Source organism: Coregonus lavaretus (genome assembly GCF_964263955.1).
Source record: "Coregonus lavaretus genome assembly, chromosome: 24".
NCBI classification, from domain to species: domain Eukaryota; kingdom Metazoa; phylum Chordata; class Actinopteri; order Salmoniformes; family Salmonidae; genus Coregonus; species Coregonus lavaretus.
In genome coordinates, this window is record NC_140011.1 from 11,409,010 (window position 1) to 11,426,015 (window position 17,006).

Below are 17,006 nucleotides of genomic sequence, written 5' to 3' on the forward strand. Positions count from 1 at the left end.
TAGTCATTTAGTGAGGTTACCTTGGCATTCTTGGGATGTTGCTGTGCGGATGTCCATGGCTTCTGGTTGAGATATGTATGTACGGTCACTGTGGGGACGACATCATCGATGCACTTATTAATGTGTTCGATGACTGATGTGGTAAACTCCTCAATGTTATCGGATGAATCCCAGAACATATTCCAGTCTGTGCTAGAGAAACAGTACTTCCTGTTAGAGCACGAGGGAGAACTTTGTATACGTTTCTGTGTGTGGAGTAAAGATGATCTAGAGTTTTATCGCCTCTAGTTGCACAGGTGACATGCTGGTAAACAAAATTAGGCAAGACAGATTTCAGTTTCCCAGTAGTATTGAGGAAATGTTCTCAATTATTTTCAAAATGAGGATATTGAGGAAATGTTCTCAGTTCCCTCAGGCCAAAAAACGTGTGTCTTTATCAATGCACATTCTCAATTATATGCTTACATGTTCATGTATTGGATAGCAACATAATAACCCAGTTATTCTCTGAATTGGTGTATAGCTGGTGACATAAGTTTTTCCAATTACTTAGTGGATTACTTAGAGCATGGTGATGGGTCTGGTAACACCAGGGTTGTGAGTTTGCTTCCCATATCCTAACTAGGCTAAGTATGTAGGTCAAGTTAGCTTAATAAAAAAAAACACACATCCGCAAAATAACCATAAATCCATAAGTGTTCAATTGCTGTGTCGCTCTTCCTTCCCCCTCTCTCCCACAGAGCCCTTATGGAGAGGAGGATGGCAGCATGCATCAATATTCTGCCCAGGACCTACACCATGTAAGTCCTGTCTGTCTGGCTAGCTGGCACGCATGCACGCACTTCCTGTGTGTGGAGACCCGTTGCTAAGGAAATCACTATTGTGGTTACTTGCCTGACTGTAAATGACTCACGTGATGTGAGGAGGAGAGTGAGAAAGTTTCAATCTAAAGTTTGTAAGCCTGTAAATGCATTGGCCATGAATAAGAAAGTGTGTTCCGTTCTCATATAGGCTTGTCAGTGTTTCACCAGCTACTCAGTGAGGTGCTACTGAATTTACACCTTCAGGAAACTGCTACTAATATAGTTACTTATCAATAAGTTGAATGTACAATGTCATTGAGTCATCAAAAGCAGGTCAGAGTCAGATAAGGACAGTTGGTGCGAAAACACATTAGCACAATGACTGGAAGTCTTTGGGTATCTCCTTTAACCTCTACGGGATCGGTGTCCCTTGTACAGGATGGTTGTTGCTCAATATGCGATATGTGACTAGAATGGTGTTGTAAACAACAGCCAACTTTCCGGGACACAGACATGTCTTATATGGGCAGAAAGCTTAAATTCTTGTTAAGCTAACTGCAGTGTCCAATTTACAGTAGCTATTACAGCTAAAAATACCATGCTATTGTTTGAGGATAGTGCACAACAACAAAACACTATTCTCACAGCAACTAGTTTGGTACATTCACCTCTGAAGGTAAATAATGTACTTACATTCAGTAATCTTGCTCTGATTGGTCATCCTGAGGGTCCCAGAGATAGAATGTAGTGTAGTTTTGTTTGAAAAATCTATTTTTATATTCAAATGTAGGAACTGGGTTCTACAGTTTGACCTCTGACTCTACACCCACCCCGCCCGGCCATCTGGATGTGTGAAGGTTAGTGTCTTTTCTGTAGGGAAGCTAATGATCCATCATTTATGACATTCCTGGGAGTGTGCTAACTTAAATGTTGTATTACCATAGCATTTTTGTATGTTCTCTATAGTTATGTACTTAAAAACCAATTCGGCACATTTGGGAAAACTCCTGGCAGACTTTATATAAAATATTGTGTAGTGATGTCGGCAGGTAGCTTAGTGGGTAAGAGCGTTGTGCCAGTAACCGAAAGGTTGCTGGTTCTAATCCCCGAGTCGACTAGGTGAAAAATCTGTCGATGTGCCCTTAAGCAAGGCACTTAACCCTAATTGCTCATGTAAGTCGCTCTGGATAAGAGCGTCTGCTAAATGACTAAAAATGTAAAAAAAAATAAAAATGTCATTCTTCCCTGGATCAGTCTGAAACTTTGCGCACACACTACTGCCATCTGGTGGACAACATCTACATTACATCTATAAATCCTACATCACTGTCTGGCCTTTCTCTTGCATTTCAAACATAATGCAAAAAAAATTATAATAAAAATAACATGTTTTTTTGTTTGTATTATCTTTTACCAGATCTAATGTGTTATATTCTCCTACATTAATTTCACATTTCCACAAACTTCAAAGTGTTTCCTTTCAAATGATAAGAATATGCATATCCTTGCTTCAGGTCCTGAGCTACAGGCAGTTAGATTTGGGTATGTCATTTTAGGCGGAAATTGAAAAAAAGGGTCCGATCCTTAAGTTAACTCATCATTCAACTGATTGATAGGTAACTATTTAAGTAGCAGGTCGTTGCTGTTCTATTTCCTGAAAGTGTAAATTCAGCAGTACCTCGTTGAGTAGCTGGTTAAACATTGACAAGCCTCTATGAGAACAGAACATTCATTCTTATGCATGGCCTAAGATAAGAGTAAGATAGATGGAGTAAGATACAGCAACAGCCACCAGGCCAGAAACAGGTGCCAAACCCTCACGTTAGCAGGCCTTTGTGTGACTTGTGTCACTGTAGAGAAACTGTGGATATTGGGCAGCTGTCAATCAAAGTGGCTGTGTCTGTTACTGAAAGGCCTGCATGACTTGAGACTAACTTTTTGTGCAACCATGAGTGAGAGTGTCATTCCAGTTTATCTAATGTGTTGTGTTATGAAATTACATATTATCTATGACTATGGGCAAAGACGGTGTCTTGTGAAAGACACACGTATGGACTTGTGTCAATTGAGAACAGTTGACTAAATCAGTCAGTGGTTCTCAATTCTCTCCTCAGGGACTCCCAGCTGTTCCAGAAGTAGCTCACTTCATTCAACTTGTCAATGAACACAATAATATCAAGTATGGAATTTTAACAATATAATATAGCTGACAGAATAAGAAAGCATGTATGTTTCTTCAAAAGGATCTAAAAATAACCTTTCAGATTGAGAAAGGTTCTTTATAGAACCATTATCCATAAAGGTTCTATAAAGAACCATAAAAAAGGGTTCTATATAGCCCCACAAAAGGTAACCATAGTGGAACCCATTTTTGGTGCTATATAGAACCTTTTTGCATGGTTCTTTATAGAACCTTAGGAAAGGGTTCTTAATAGCACCAAAAAGGGTTACCCTATGGTTACAGGCAGGGCATAAAATTTACTTTTTAGTCCACCAGCCACTCTGGCAGAAAGATAAAAAAATCTACCAGCCTCTCAGAATTTTTACCAGCCAAAATATTGAGCCATGTTTGTGCCTGTGAGATTGAGTCTGACTTGTAGAAACGTTGTCTTCTCTTCCCTAGCAGTTGAAACTCAAACATAGAAGGAAAAAAAACTAGTATGTGAACAAAAAAATTTAAATAGCCAAGAAACACAAGGACAAAGTCTCACTTCGGTAGAGTTTCTCTTGAAGTAAATTAGACCAACTTGAATGAATCTTTCACTCAGCTCTTCACGTGCACACAGCCCCCAGCCAGGCAGTGTTGCAGCGCGAGATGGAATAGGCTATCTATGATTTGTAGTTCTTTGGCATTGTGCGATTAATTTACCAGCTATGATACAAAACAGTGGAAATACTTTGAAAACAGCTACTGCAGCATTTATTTTACTATTTGTGATAATACTTCACAATTTTTATTCACAAATGCGAGTGAAATGCTCACAATGGTGAGCCCTGACCACCCGCCAACGTGGCTGGGGAAATTAACATCATAGAGGCGCTGTATAGTCATTCCGATGTCTGGATTGGCCGTGCAGCTTTTACGGTGATATATCCTCTGCAGAAGTCAGGTAATGCATACTTCTTCCGCTTCTCCAAGCAGCACAGAGCTGTTGTGAAGGAAGTTGTCAAGGAAGTGAGTTTGTATTTATACAGGAACTCCTGCCCTCACCTACCGTCAACCAATTATGTCAATGTGGAGCTATACAGAGCACTCCGCATTGTTAGAAAATTTGAGAGGCGCACAGCGATGCGGTACAGAGCTCAATTTGGCCTCTTGGTGCCTCCGAAGGCTCTGTATTTGCATCACACAATCCATATGGTGCCTCCAACCACATTTTCGGATCAATTATGAATTGGCTCTTACCTGCCAATGCCAAAATCTACCTGCATTTAGCAGGTGGTGGGTGTTAATTTTAGGCCCCTATCTGAACCCCTATCTGGTGCTGTTAAGAACCATTATATTTTAGTGTGTATCACACTACATAGAAGTATACTGTTTACTGTGTGTGTACAGTGTGTGTACAGCACAGTTTCCTACTGCATGTCCCAAAGCTTTTTTATTTTTGTCCCATAGGTATTACTGGAAAGGGGAGATTCAAGATGCAACGGAAATTCTGATGGTAAGGTTATTTGGCAGAGCTTTTAAGTGTCTGTCCAGTCATTCAGACTTACGCTGTGAGTTGAAACCAACTTTCCAGAGTGATAACAGGGACTTTTCTGCATTGTAGTTTGTGAAGACGAGGACCTCGAAGATCCAGAGGGTCACAGACTTTGTCAAGTAAGTTACATTTGGTTCCTTTTGAAATCATCCCAAGCAGTTACATGTCAGGTAAAGCCAAAGCATTTCTGGGTCCAGGGCGTAAGTACTTCAGGTCTCAGGAAGGCAGTAGGGATGCTAGTTTAGCCACCTGCTATAAAATGTCTGTGTTGTTCCTTCCCTCCACCCCAGGTCTGTCCATCCCTATGAGACTCCAGAGGTGCTGAGTTTTCCAGTTGAGGACGGGAGCCTGCCATATATGAAGTGGATGGACGAGGCCGTTCCTGACGACTGACGAATCAGGGAGCATATCCCCAATGGTCTGTGATCTTATTGGATGTGAATCTCCAACCGGTTGATTAACGGGAGAGTTAGGCCACAGGGTTGGCTGGGAACCAGGAAACGTTGGATTGGATCGAGGGGTTCAAAGTTTAAACTCTTGCTTTTGAACTCTCAATCCACAGATGATAACTGTTTAGCTCCCACCAGAGGGGTATACTACAAAGCAGGATCAATGAGTTAGCCAGCAGAAATAACCACATTTATGGTTCATTAAGAAAGCTAAACTTACATATGTGTTTTTCGTTGTTGAGTCAACTAAATAATGTCAATTTCAAGCTTATCGTTCAAAAAAATAAAACGTTATGTCAGAATATTTAGCTTGCTAACTCATTGATCCTCCTTTGGAGTATACCCCTATATTGAGATTAAGTCAGACTCAGTTGTTAGACTCTTGTTGAGCTCTTGTTGTTAGAGCTATGTGTTATACAGGTCTGTGTTTTGCCATGATAATGCTGTGTTTGACATGTCCTCTGTAATGTTTGTTGTCAGTTTGTCAGACCTGAAAGAGTTGGTAGCTCCAGATCTGAAGATAATGGCCTCGAAACAGCATTAGGCTTGAAATAACAATGTTGTTATGTGTCGATTCAAGGTATTATAGTTTACTACATAAGATTATATTTATTTCTAAGTTATTTCTATTGCATTGTCTTCTTAAAACATCAGATGAATGATTAAATCACATTCGTCTTTTCTTATCTAGTTACCGTAAAGCTGACCCAGCACCCCTGTTTATCATTTCACTGTGAAGTGAAAGTTGATTGTACTGCATTTTGGGTATGGATTCTTGAGCTCAGTTTGAAATTCTTGTTCTAAGGAAAGCTTTTTGTAATATATTATCGGTCAAAAATACTTTCCTTCTTCCTTGAGGTGATACATTATACTTTGTGCCAGTTCGGGCTCTATTCAATCTGTAGCGCTGAAGCGTTACAGATTGCGCATGTGCTGGAATTTTTTTATGTTTGTGCTTTTCTAATAACTCATTTCTGTGTTCTGTTCATGTGCTTTTCTGTGTTCATGCAAGTGACTGACTGAACGAATCCTCATTATCAGTAGCTGCAATTTGGCAGTATGCCCAGACCTTTGTTTTGAGAACGAAAGATATATCAGTTTCAAGGTCACAGCTTAGAGAGAAGAAGCCTCGTGAGGTATTGGTCTGTCACATATTATGAACCAGTATTGGTTGGTCACCTGAAAGAAACATGAATTCATTATGCTAAATCATGCAAATATAACTTGTCTGTGTATAGCCGTATATAAGACAACTGCTGGGACTGCCCCAGCAGAGCTCCTGATTGACATGTGTACTATGGTGCATTGAGTTGGTTGGAACCTCTCCAGCACGCTGATAATAAAGGAGCACTAGCATTCTGTGTATACTGTACCGTGTTGTGTTTATGAATCTTTAGCCAGTGATCCCTGGCTGTTAGATCCAGAGAGGAAGCTGTGTGTCCACATTAAACCCGTTCCCCTGGGTACACGGAGCACAGAGAAGAAAGGTCCACCTGTTCAGGGCCCAGATGGATCTGGGCCTGGTGAAAGCTGATGGGGGTATATACATTAAAACAGCCACAAGGTCAAGTCACCGTTTACATTGCATACTGTAGATTACTGAGCTCTGTTTTATAGACACATACACACACACACACACACACACACACATACTCACAGTTACATTCACACCTCGGCACCCTGCATCCTCTGAGGGTCGTCTCTCTTTCTCGCTCACACACACACACACACACACACACACACACACGGTGAACATAGTATACCTGAGGGACTAACTGAAAATTTTTCTGTAATAAATGATAGACAAGATGTCAAACAGCTACAGTCTGAGTGAAGTGATTTATCATGGTACAATTTTCAGAGCCAGTTTAGTTTGCTTCCTCATAGTCTTAAATAGAAGAATGCTGGTTAAACCATTGATGCAGCATAGTTTCACTTATCTCGCTGAAATTAGAATGGGGGTTAGTCCCCCATCGGCAAAACGGTTTCCAGCATCAGAACCTCACAAAGGAAATGCAGACATGGTTAAGGAAGGTTTTGTTCCCGTGGATTTACCCATAATCCACCTTACCCCCAAGGTCAGCGGAAAGGGCAGTAGCGAGTAGCCAATCCCTTATACAGTGCACTACTTTTGACCAGGGCCCATAGGGCTCTGGTCAAAAGTAGTGCACTAATACTATATAGGAAATAGGGTGCCATTTGGGACTCAAACTTTTCCTTTTCACCGTTGGATTGATGAATGACCTGATTAATGCACAGCTATGCTTTATATGTCACCACTATTTTTTTGATATCACTATCAGCCTCATGAATAGTGGACTGAGTTCCTATGAGACTAAATCACATAATATTATGTCAGCGTAATGTAGTGACATGTTGCTGACTGATCATGCCCACTGGAGGTTATCAGTGAGTGGACTGCATACTGATGACCATTTACATTGATTAAGACCTTTATATTGAGTGGGATCAAAGATTCTGTGTTCACCACTATTGTATGGTGATGGATAGACAGGCCTACTTTCCATTTTGGCAAGCTACATTCAATATAGGATCTCTTCATTCGGTTACTAGCAACTATACTTTATTATAATTTACTTGAAATTATAAGATACTTGCACTTGCCCTGTCATGCTCAAATCCTGGAGTTATCTTTAACACCCAGTTGTCAATGATAAAACCATATGACATATGGCTCAATGTTATTTGTCTTCGTGTGTGATAAAATTATCTTCTATGAGCAAAACTAGAGAACTCAGTAATTAAGATCTAGAAGAATGCTACAACCCGCCACCTTTAGCTGAGTACGTTAATAAAAATAGGATAAAATGAACCGACAGAGAGGGGAATCACAGGAGGCCCGACGACCTTTAGTATTTATCTGAAGCTGTCTCCAACTCTCTATGTTGTTATCAAAATGACAGTCAGAAACGTTACAGTGTTTTTAGTAGAATAAGCTATTACTCAACTACTGGAGACTAGTGAATGTCAATCACATGACAACGAACAACAGGGTACATACAGTATCTCTTCAGCTTTACAGAGAAAACTGTCAATGTCTGGAGCGGCTGTCAACATCATTACCCACACAGATGCTTCCTTCCTTCCTAACTTAGTTTCCAGAGAGGAAGGAAAGCACTCAGGGATTTCAACATGCCAAAGGTGACTTTAAAACAGTTACAGAGTTTAATGGCTGTGATAGAAGAAAACTGAGGATGGATCAATAACATTGTAATTACTCCACAATACTAACCTAATTGACAGAGTGAAAAGAAGGAAGCCTGTGCACAGAGTGCGAATTACACTGTGACATTCTGGTGGCTTTCTATTGGATGCACACGCTTGCGTGTGCCTGATTTTTTTTTATGGGCCTAATAATTAAGACGTAATTTAATGGTAAAAATGAATTACCATTTAATGGGGCATGAACACAAAAAGTAATGATTCTTCCATCTGGTTGTCAAACAAATCACTTAAAAACGTAGGCTACCTGTGCATGTTCGTCCACTCCAAAATAATCCAAACAGTGCAAATCAAATCGAATTTTATTTGTCACACGCGCCGAATACAACCTTACCGTGAAACGCTTACAAGCCCTTAACTAACAATGCAGTTTTAAGAAAATAGAGTTAAGAAAATATTTACTAAATAAACTAAAGTAAAAAATTAATAAAATAATAATAATAAAAAGTAAAACAATAAAATAACAATAATGAGGCTATATACAAGGGGTACCGGTATCGAGTCAAGGTGCGGGGGGTACAGGTTAGTCGAGGTAAGTTGTACATGTTGGTAGGGGTAAAGTGACTACCTATAGATAATAAACAGCATAGATAATAAACAACATGTTGGTAAGGGGGGGTTGGGGGGGTGGGTGTCAATGCAAATAGTCCATGTGGCCATTTGATTAATTGTTCAGCCGTCTTGTGGCTTGTGGGTAGAAGCTGTTAAGGAGCCTATTGGACCTAGACTTGGCGCGCCGTGCGGTAGCAGAGAGAACAGTCTATGACTTGGGTGACTGGAGTCTTTGACAATTTTTGGGGCCTTCCTCTGACACCACCTAGTATATAGGTCCTGAATGGCAGAAAGCTTGGCCCCAGTGATGTACTGGGCCGTACGCACTACACTCTGTAGCGCCTTATGGTCGGATGCCGAGCAGTTGCTATACCAGACGGTGATGCAACCGGTCAGGATGCTCTCGATGGTGCAGCTGTAGAACTTTTTGAGGATCTGGGGACCCATGCCAAATCTTTTCAGTCTCCTGAGGGGGAAAAGGCGTTGTCGTGCCCTCTTCACGACTTTCTTGGTGTGCTTGGACCATGATAGTTTGTTGGTGATGTGGACACCAAGGAACATGGCAGATGTGTTGTTGCCTACCCTTACCACCTAGGGGCAGCCTGTCAGGAAGTCCAGTTGCAGAGGGAGGTGTTTAGTCCCAGGGTCCTTAGCTTAGTGATGAGCTTTGTTGGCACTATGGTGTTGAACGCTGAGCTGTAGTCAATGAACAGCATAAAAGGTATTTAGCCCGCCTGGTAGGCTCACGTCACTGGGCAGCTCGTGGCAGGGTTTCCCTTTGTAGTCCGTAATAGTTTGCAAGCCCTGCCGCATCAGAGCCGGTGTAGTAGGATTCAATCTTAGTCCTGTATTGACGATTTGCCTGTTTGATGGTTCGTCTGAGATTTCTTATACGTGCCCGGATTAGTGTCCAGCTCCTTGAAAGCGGAAGCTCTAGCCTTTAGCTCAGTGCAGATGTTGCCTGTAATCCATGGCTTCTGGTTGGGATATGTATGTACGGTCACTGAGGGGACGTTGTCGTCAATACTTTATTGATGAAGCCGGTGACTGAGGTGGTATACTCCTCAAAGCCATTGGATAAATCCCGGAACATATTCCAGTCTGTGCTAGCAAAACAGTCCTGTAGCTTAGCATCTGCGTTATCTGACCACATCCGTATTGAGCGAGTCACTGGTACTTCCTGCTCTAGTTTTTTCTTGTAAGCAGGAATCAGGAGGATATAATTATGGTCAGATTTGCCAAATGGAGGGTGAGGGAGAGCTTTGTACGCGTCTCTGTGTGTGGAGTAAAGGTGGTCTAGAGCTTTTTATCTTCTGGTTGCACATGTGACATGCTGGTTGAAATTAAAACAGATTTAAGTTTGCATGCGTAAAAGTCCCCGGCCACTAGGAGCGCCGCTTCTGGATGAGCATTTTCTTGTTTGCTTATGGATTGTTGAGTGCGGTCTTAGTGCCAGCGTCGGTTTGTGGAGGGAAATAGATGGCTACAAAAAATATAGATGGTAGATAGTGTGGTCTACAGTTTATCATGAGCTACTCTACCTCAGGTGAGCAATACCTCAAGACTACCTTAATATTAGACATCGCACCAGCTGTTAGTGACAAATAGACACACACCCCCACCCCTCGTCTTACCGGACGTAGCAGTTCTGTCCTGCCAATGCATGGAAAACCCAGCCAACTGTATATTATCCGTGTCGTCGTTCAGCCACGACTCAGTGAAACATAAGCTATTACAGTTCTTAATGTCCCGTTGATAGGATAGTCTCGACAGGAGCTCATGCATTTTTTTTAAGTGATTGCAAATTGCCCAATAGAACGGATGGTAGAGGCGGGTTACTCACTCGCCGACTAATTCTCACAAGTCACCCTGATCTCCGCCCTCTTTATTTCCTTATTTTCTTCATGCGAATGATGGGGATTTGGGCCTTGTCTGGGAGCAACATTATATCCTTTGCGTCAGACTCATTAAAGGAAAAATCTTTGTCCAGTTTGAGGTGAGTAATTGCTGTTCTGATATCCAGAAGCTCTTTTTGGTCATAAGAGACGGTAGCATCAACATTATGTACAAAATAAGTTACAAACAATGAGAAAAAACACACAAAATAGCACAACTGGTTAGGAGCCCGTAAAAAAGCAACCATCCCCTCCGGAGCCATTCTTCAAATCTGTACATACACTCGCACAATTTGATGAATGGAAATAGACATCTGTTTACAGCGATTGCCGTCGATTAGGCCTACATTTAAAAAAAAATAAAGTTTGCCGTCACGGCGATAAAAGTAACAATCCCTATTCTTTCAATGCATTTTTCTGAAAAAGGTGGGTAAACTGAGTTTAGTTGAGTTTACCCTCCACTAGGCCTACACCACTGCCAGTAGCGTACCCTCTCAGCCAAGGCAATTTTACACCCATGAAAACACGCAGAACAGGTAGCCTGCATTCAATATAATACATGAGTTGAATCAAAACATGTTTACACCCTAGTTCATGAGTTGTCCATAATTCAATGAATACTTGGAGTCTTCACAGATCGTGTGACATAAAACACTACCGTTCTTTCCTTACATTAATGACATTTATGACAGTGTTATTTATAATTATTAAGCATTTAACAATTGAATTAGAACATTGAACTTAAACCCTGTACGATTCCTGGATCTTGGAGATCTCGGAAAATGCGTAACTTACATTTTTACATTTTGAGTCATTTAGCAGACGCTCTTATCCAGAGCGACTTACAGTTAGTGAGTGCATACATTTTCATACTATTCCAATGTAACATTTCATTATGTTTCGTCATGAAAACAGTTCTCAGGGGCACAGAAATCCAAAATAATGTAGGTCTGTGCCATTGCAAAATGGAATGCTTCTAACAGAAAGTGTCAACTATAGGCCTACTGTCATTAATGTTGGATGGATTGGATGTGCATTAATGTCAAGCTGTAGGCTAGTTGTCTGATGATATTGGCGACCATCATCAGCTGATCCAGGAAAGAAAACAAATATTGATAGAAAATAATAATCTTAAATAAATGGTATACTTCTTCTGGCCACGGACGGCACAGAGAACACCAATACCCACACGCACATGAAAAACAAAGCAATGAGCGCTTTAAACAGCTGACTGACAAAAACAAACAATGATAAATCAAAGGATAAATCTAATGCATTGGAATAAAGGATATTTTTTATCAAGGACGCATTGCAAACAAATGGCAAAAACGAGCAAGTACAAAGGAAAATGTATGAGTTTAAAGGAGCTCAGCTGAGGCCAAATTCATCACTACTGAGCAGTGTAGGCTGGTGGGAGGAGCTACAGTGGCTTGCGAAAGTATTCACCCTCCCCTTGTATTTTTCCTATTTTGTTGCTTACAACCTGGAATTAAAATGGATTTTTTGGGGGGTTGTATCATTTGATTTACACAACATGCCTTTTTTTTTGTGAAACAAACAAGAAATAAGACAAAAAACAGAACTTGAGCGTGCATAACTATTCAACCCCTCAAAGTCAATACTTTGTAGAGCCAACTTTTGAAGCAATTACAGCTGCAAGTCTCTTGGGGTATGTCTTTATAAGCTTGGCACATCTAGCCACTGGGATTTTTTCCCATTCTTCAAGGCAAAACTGCTTCAGCTCCTTCAAGTTGGATGGGTTCCACTGGTGTACAGCAATCTTTAAGTCATACCACAGATTCTCAATTGGATTGAGATCTGGGCTTTGACTAGCCCATTCCAAGACATTTAAATGTTTCCCCTTAAACCACTTGAGTGTTGCTTTAGCAGTATGCTTAGGGTCATTGTCCTGCTGGAAGGTGAACCTCCGTCCCAGTCTCAGATCTCTGGAAGACTGAAACAGGTTTCCCTCAAGAATTTCCCTGTATTTAGCGTCATTCATCATTCCTTCAATTCTGACCAGTTTCCCAGTCCCTGCCGATGAAAAACATCCCCACAGCATGATGCTGCCACCACCATGCTTCACTGTGGGGATGGTGTTCTCAGGGTGTTGAGAGGTGTTGGGTTTGCGCCAGACATAGTATTTTCCTTGATGGCCAAAAAGCTCAATTTTAGTCTTACCTGACCAGAGTACCTTCTTCCATATGTTTGGGGAGTCTCCCACATGCCTTTTGGCGAACACCAAACGTGCTTGCATATTTTTTTCTTTAAGCAATGGCTTTTTTCTGGCCACTCTTCCGTAAAGCCCAGCTCTGTGGAGTGTACGGCTTAAAGTGGTCCGATGGACAGATACTCCAATCTCTGCTGTAGAGCTTTGCAGCTCCTTCAGGGTTATCTTTGGTCTCTTTGTTGCCTCTCTGATTAATGCCCTCCTTGCCTGGTCCGTGAGTTTTGGTGGGCGGCCCTCTCTTGGCAGGTTTGTTGTAGTGCCATATTCTTTAAATTTTTTTAATAATGGATTTAATGGTGCTCTGTGGGATGTTCAAAGTTCCAGGGTGAGTAGGCCAAGACCAATAGAGAGTGATAGGAATAACATGTGCTTCAGTAAGGTTGTTTTTTCTGGCATTCATGGCCATAGTTGTCAATTGTACCACAGGAATGGAACGTAAATCACAGAGGATAAGTGGAGGCTCTTCAGAGGAGGAAGTGGAGGACCATCCTCCTCAGTGAATGTCATAAACATTTAAATTGTAAAACATTAAAAAAGTTATCAATTTTAGATTAAACTATACGAAATATAATCACATCACCAAATAACTGATTAAAACACAGTATTTTGCAAAGACGGTCTGTAGTAGCCTCAACAGCACTCAGTAGGGTAACACCATGGTGTAGCTGGAGGACAGCTAGCTTCCATCTTCCTCTGGGTACATTGACTTCAATACAAAACCTAGGAGGCTCATGGTTCTCACCCCCTTCCATAGACTTACACAGTAATTATGACAACTTCCGGAGGACGTCCTCCAGCCTATCAGAGCTCTTGCAGCATGAACTGACATGTTGTCCACCCAATCAAAGGATCAGATAATTAATATCGTACTGAAAGCATAAACTACAGCTAGCTAGCACTGCAGTGTATAAAATATGGTGAGTAGTTGACTCAAAGAGAGAGAAAGACAATAGTTGAACAGTTTTTAACAAATTAATTTCTTCCAAAATGAAGGAGAAGCAAGTGAGAAATAGAGAGAGAGAGAGAGAGATTGTCATTTTTTTTCACTTTCAGTTTCACTTACTTAGCTATCAAATGCAACTAGCTAGTTTAGCCTACTGAAACACCCTGCTCAAACAGAGGGATGCTATGTTAGCTAGCTGGCTATGACTTTCCAATACAACACCGGAACTCTTCCAAGTCAAGGTAAGCTTTTTGGTATTACTAATTTATTGCCACTGTGGCCCTCCGGTGTAACTGCTTACTGACTGTACACTAACGTTACTGCATGATTGTAGCGGGTTTACTAACGTGTTAGTTCTATTAGCTATGCTGACTATGATGATACTTTAGCTAATATGGTGACAACAATGTAGGCTGTGTGTAGTGGCTTGGCTTGGAAAGTTTGTATTGCTTGGTCACATACAGCTGATGTGCTGTGCATTGAAGTCCACAAGCAAAGGGAAGAGGTGAGAGGAGGAATACAACGTGGCTGCTATGAAAGTTAACTGTGTTTACGTGTGATCAGGGGTGTATTCATTCTGCCGATTCATTTGAAAAACAATTCTTAAACGGAAGCAAACGGAACAAAACGGGGTTAAACATACCTGAATTTGTCCAATAGAAACTCTTGTTTGCAACTGTTGGACTAATGATTACATTCTATATCAGCTAGATGCAGGAAAGAGTGTGCAAGGCGGTATTGAACGTAACTGTCTGTCCATGTGTCACTGTCTGTCACCTCAAATTTGTCTCTTGACCTGTGTGCACCTACGTTGTAAACTTTCATTCATAGGCTAGGTTGTAGCAACCTCATGATGGGTATAGGGAAATTTTTAGTATCATGTAGTAGCCTAAACCTATCGCTGTTACATTGAACTGGGTGAATGGAATATGAATGAGAGTCATCCAATATGCTGTAATAGAAATAAGGCCATGCTCATGAAAAAAATAATTGTCCTCCCTCAACTTAAACGGCACTGTTGTGGTGGCAGCTGCAGATAATTATTTGGGTCTACGGGATTTCCTGCAGAACAGTTACAAGATGTTTTGAAAGATAGGTTCCGTCCTCCCAGGCTGCTGTCCTGGAGTAGGATCAGATAGGGCCAAAGTAGTGGAATATTGATGAGGTTTTAATGGGTGCAGGAAAGTATAATGAATTCATACTACAGAATAGTAGGCTGATGCACTGCCAATACAGTAGGTGGTGGCATGCACCTGTAACATTTGTTTGCGGCCCGCCATAATACCAAAGCATGAGTTTCAGCCCACTGTATTAGGGTAAAACTAGGCCCTCAAAATAAGGCCTTATGAATTATGTTTTGTATTGTGTTAAAGAATTACATTTTAATGATAACATGTTCGCTTAAGATCTCACTTGGTGAAGGCCACACAAGACTGAAAATGGATGAATGCAACAACCATGTCTCTGTCATGGGTGGTAAATCTACAATTCACTCGAAAGGCAAGGCACTCTGTGAAATATTACCCTAAGCAGTGTGTTCATTCAACACTGAAAAGTGTGGACCCGTATAGACTCTGGACCAGTGTTAAATTTAACACTCTCAGTGTTGATTTAACACTGGAGAATTTGCTTTGAAGGTATTAGTGAACACCATAACAGTTAGTGTAACATTACACTGAGTTAGTGTAACATTTTAATGCCACTGGTGTTGTAAAGTATCGATATTAAAAGGACAACACTTTGAAAAGTGTAAATTCAAAACTTGCTGGTCGTTCTCATATTAACACTCCAAAAGTGTGAAGTTTAACACCCACAGTGTTCAATTTACCTATCAGATTTCGCTGAGGAGGACACAGGCAAATTTTCCCCCTTGATGAAATTGGGGAGGGGACTGTGGATCTGTCTCCGTCCGTTCGTACGGGAAACTTGTGTGAATGATGCGTCTTGCAATAGAGATCCAGCATTTACAAAATTACACTGATTGGCTAGATGGTGGCGCTATAACAACAGATTGAAAATGCAAACTTTGAAAGGTCACGCCGCTCACCCTTTTTGACCTAAAGTCAGCAAATGTGGTACATAGGTCCCTCTCTTCACAATGAACAAATTTGCCTAGGGACCCATAGCGTCAACCATGATTGTTTTTCTGTCATTTTGAATTTTGTGAAAAACACTTAAAATGCTACTCTTCTGGCCCCGAATGACTGATCTGCACGATCTTGATATGTGGCATCTATGGACAAAGGTCTCTCAATGCAATATTGTCCAGAAAACTGCCTAAAACAATATGGCCACTATTGACCAATAAACATTCACATGGGCTTGATCTGGCACATAAATGCATATTTTATTTAATTTTACTAGGCAAGTCAGTTAAGAACAAATTCTTATTTACAATAACGGCCTACACCGGCCAAACCCGGGCGACGCTCTGCCAATTGTGCGCCGCCCAATCACAGCCGGTTGTGATACAGCCTGGAATTGAACCAGGGAGTCTGTAGTGATGCCTCAAGCACTGAGATGCAGTGACTTAGACCACTGTGCCACTTGAAAAGTATTCAGGTCCTTTGACTTTTTCCACATTTTGTTACGTTACAGCCTTATTCTAAAATGGATTAAATACATTTTCTCCTCATCAATCTACACACAATACCCCATAATGACAAAGTGAAAACAGGTTTGTAGAATTTTTTGCAAATGTATAAAAAATAACAAACATAAATACTTTATTTACATAATTATTCAGATCCTTTGCTATGAGACTCGAAACTGAGCTCAGGTGCATCCTGTTTCCATTGATCATCTTTGAGATGTTTCTACACCTTGATTGGAGTCCACCTGTGGTAAATTCAATTGATTGGACATGATTTGGAAAGGCACACATCTGTCTATATAAGGTCCCACAGTTGACAGTGCATGTCAGAGCAAAAACCAAGCTATGAGGTCGAAGGAACTGTCCGTAGAGCTCTGAGACAGGATTGTGTCGAGGCACAGAATTGGGGAAGGGTACCAAAAAATGTCTGCAGTATTGAAGGTCCCCAAGAACACAGTGGCCTCCATCATTCTTAAATAGTAGAAGTTTGGAACCACCAAGACTCTTCCTAGAGCTGGCCGCCTGGCCAAACTGAGCAATCGGGAGAGAAGAGCCTTGGTCAGGGAGGTGACCAAGAACCTGATGGTCACTCTGACA

General features: G+C 41.1%; 1 protein-coding gene across 1 annotated transcript in view; it reads left to right on the plus strand.

The window, feature by feature from the left end:
- The window catches only part of LOC311099784 (protein CutA homolog), a 28,797-nt gene extending 22,474 nt beyond the window's left edge, over positions 1 to 6,323 (plus strand). The window contains exons 4-7 of the mRNA XM_084140531.1: positions 741 to 800; positions 4,420 to 4,465; positions 4,574 to 4,623; positions 4,795 to 6,323. Of these exons, the coding sequence (XP_083996657.1) occupies positions 741 to 800; positions 4,420 to 4,465; positions 4,574 to 4,623; positions 4,795 to 4,897 (259 nt within the window). The 3' untranslated portion in view covers positions 4,898 to 6,323. The remainder of the gene's footprint in view (positions 1 to 740; positions 801 to 4,419; positions 4,466 to 4,573; positions 4,624 to 4,794) is intronic.
- Positions 6,324 to 17,006: the final 10,683 nt, after the last annotated feature.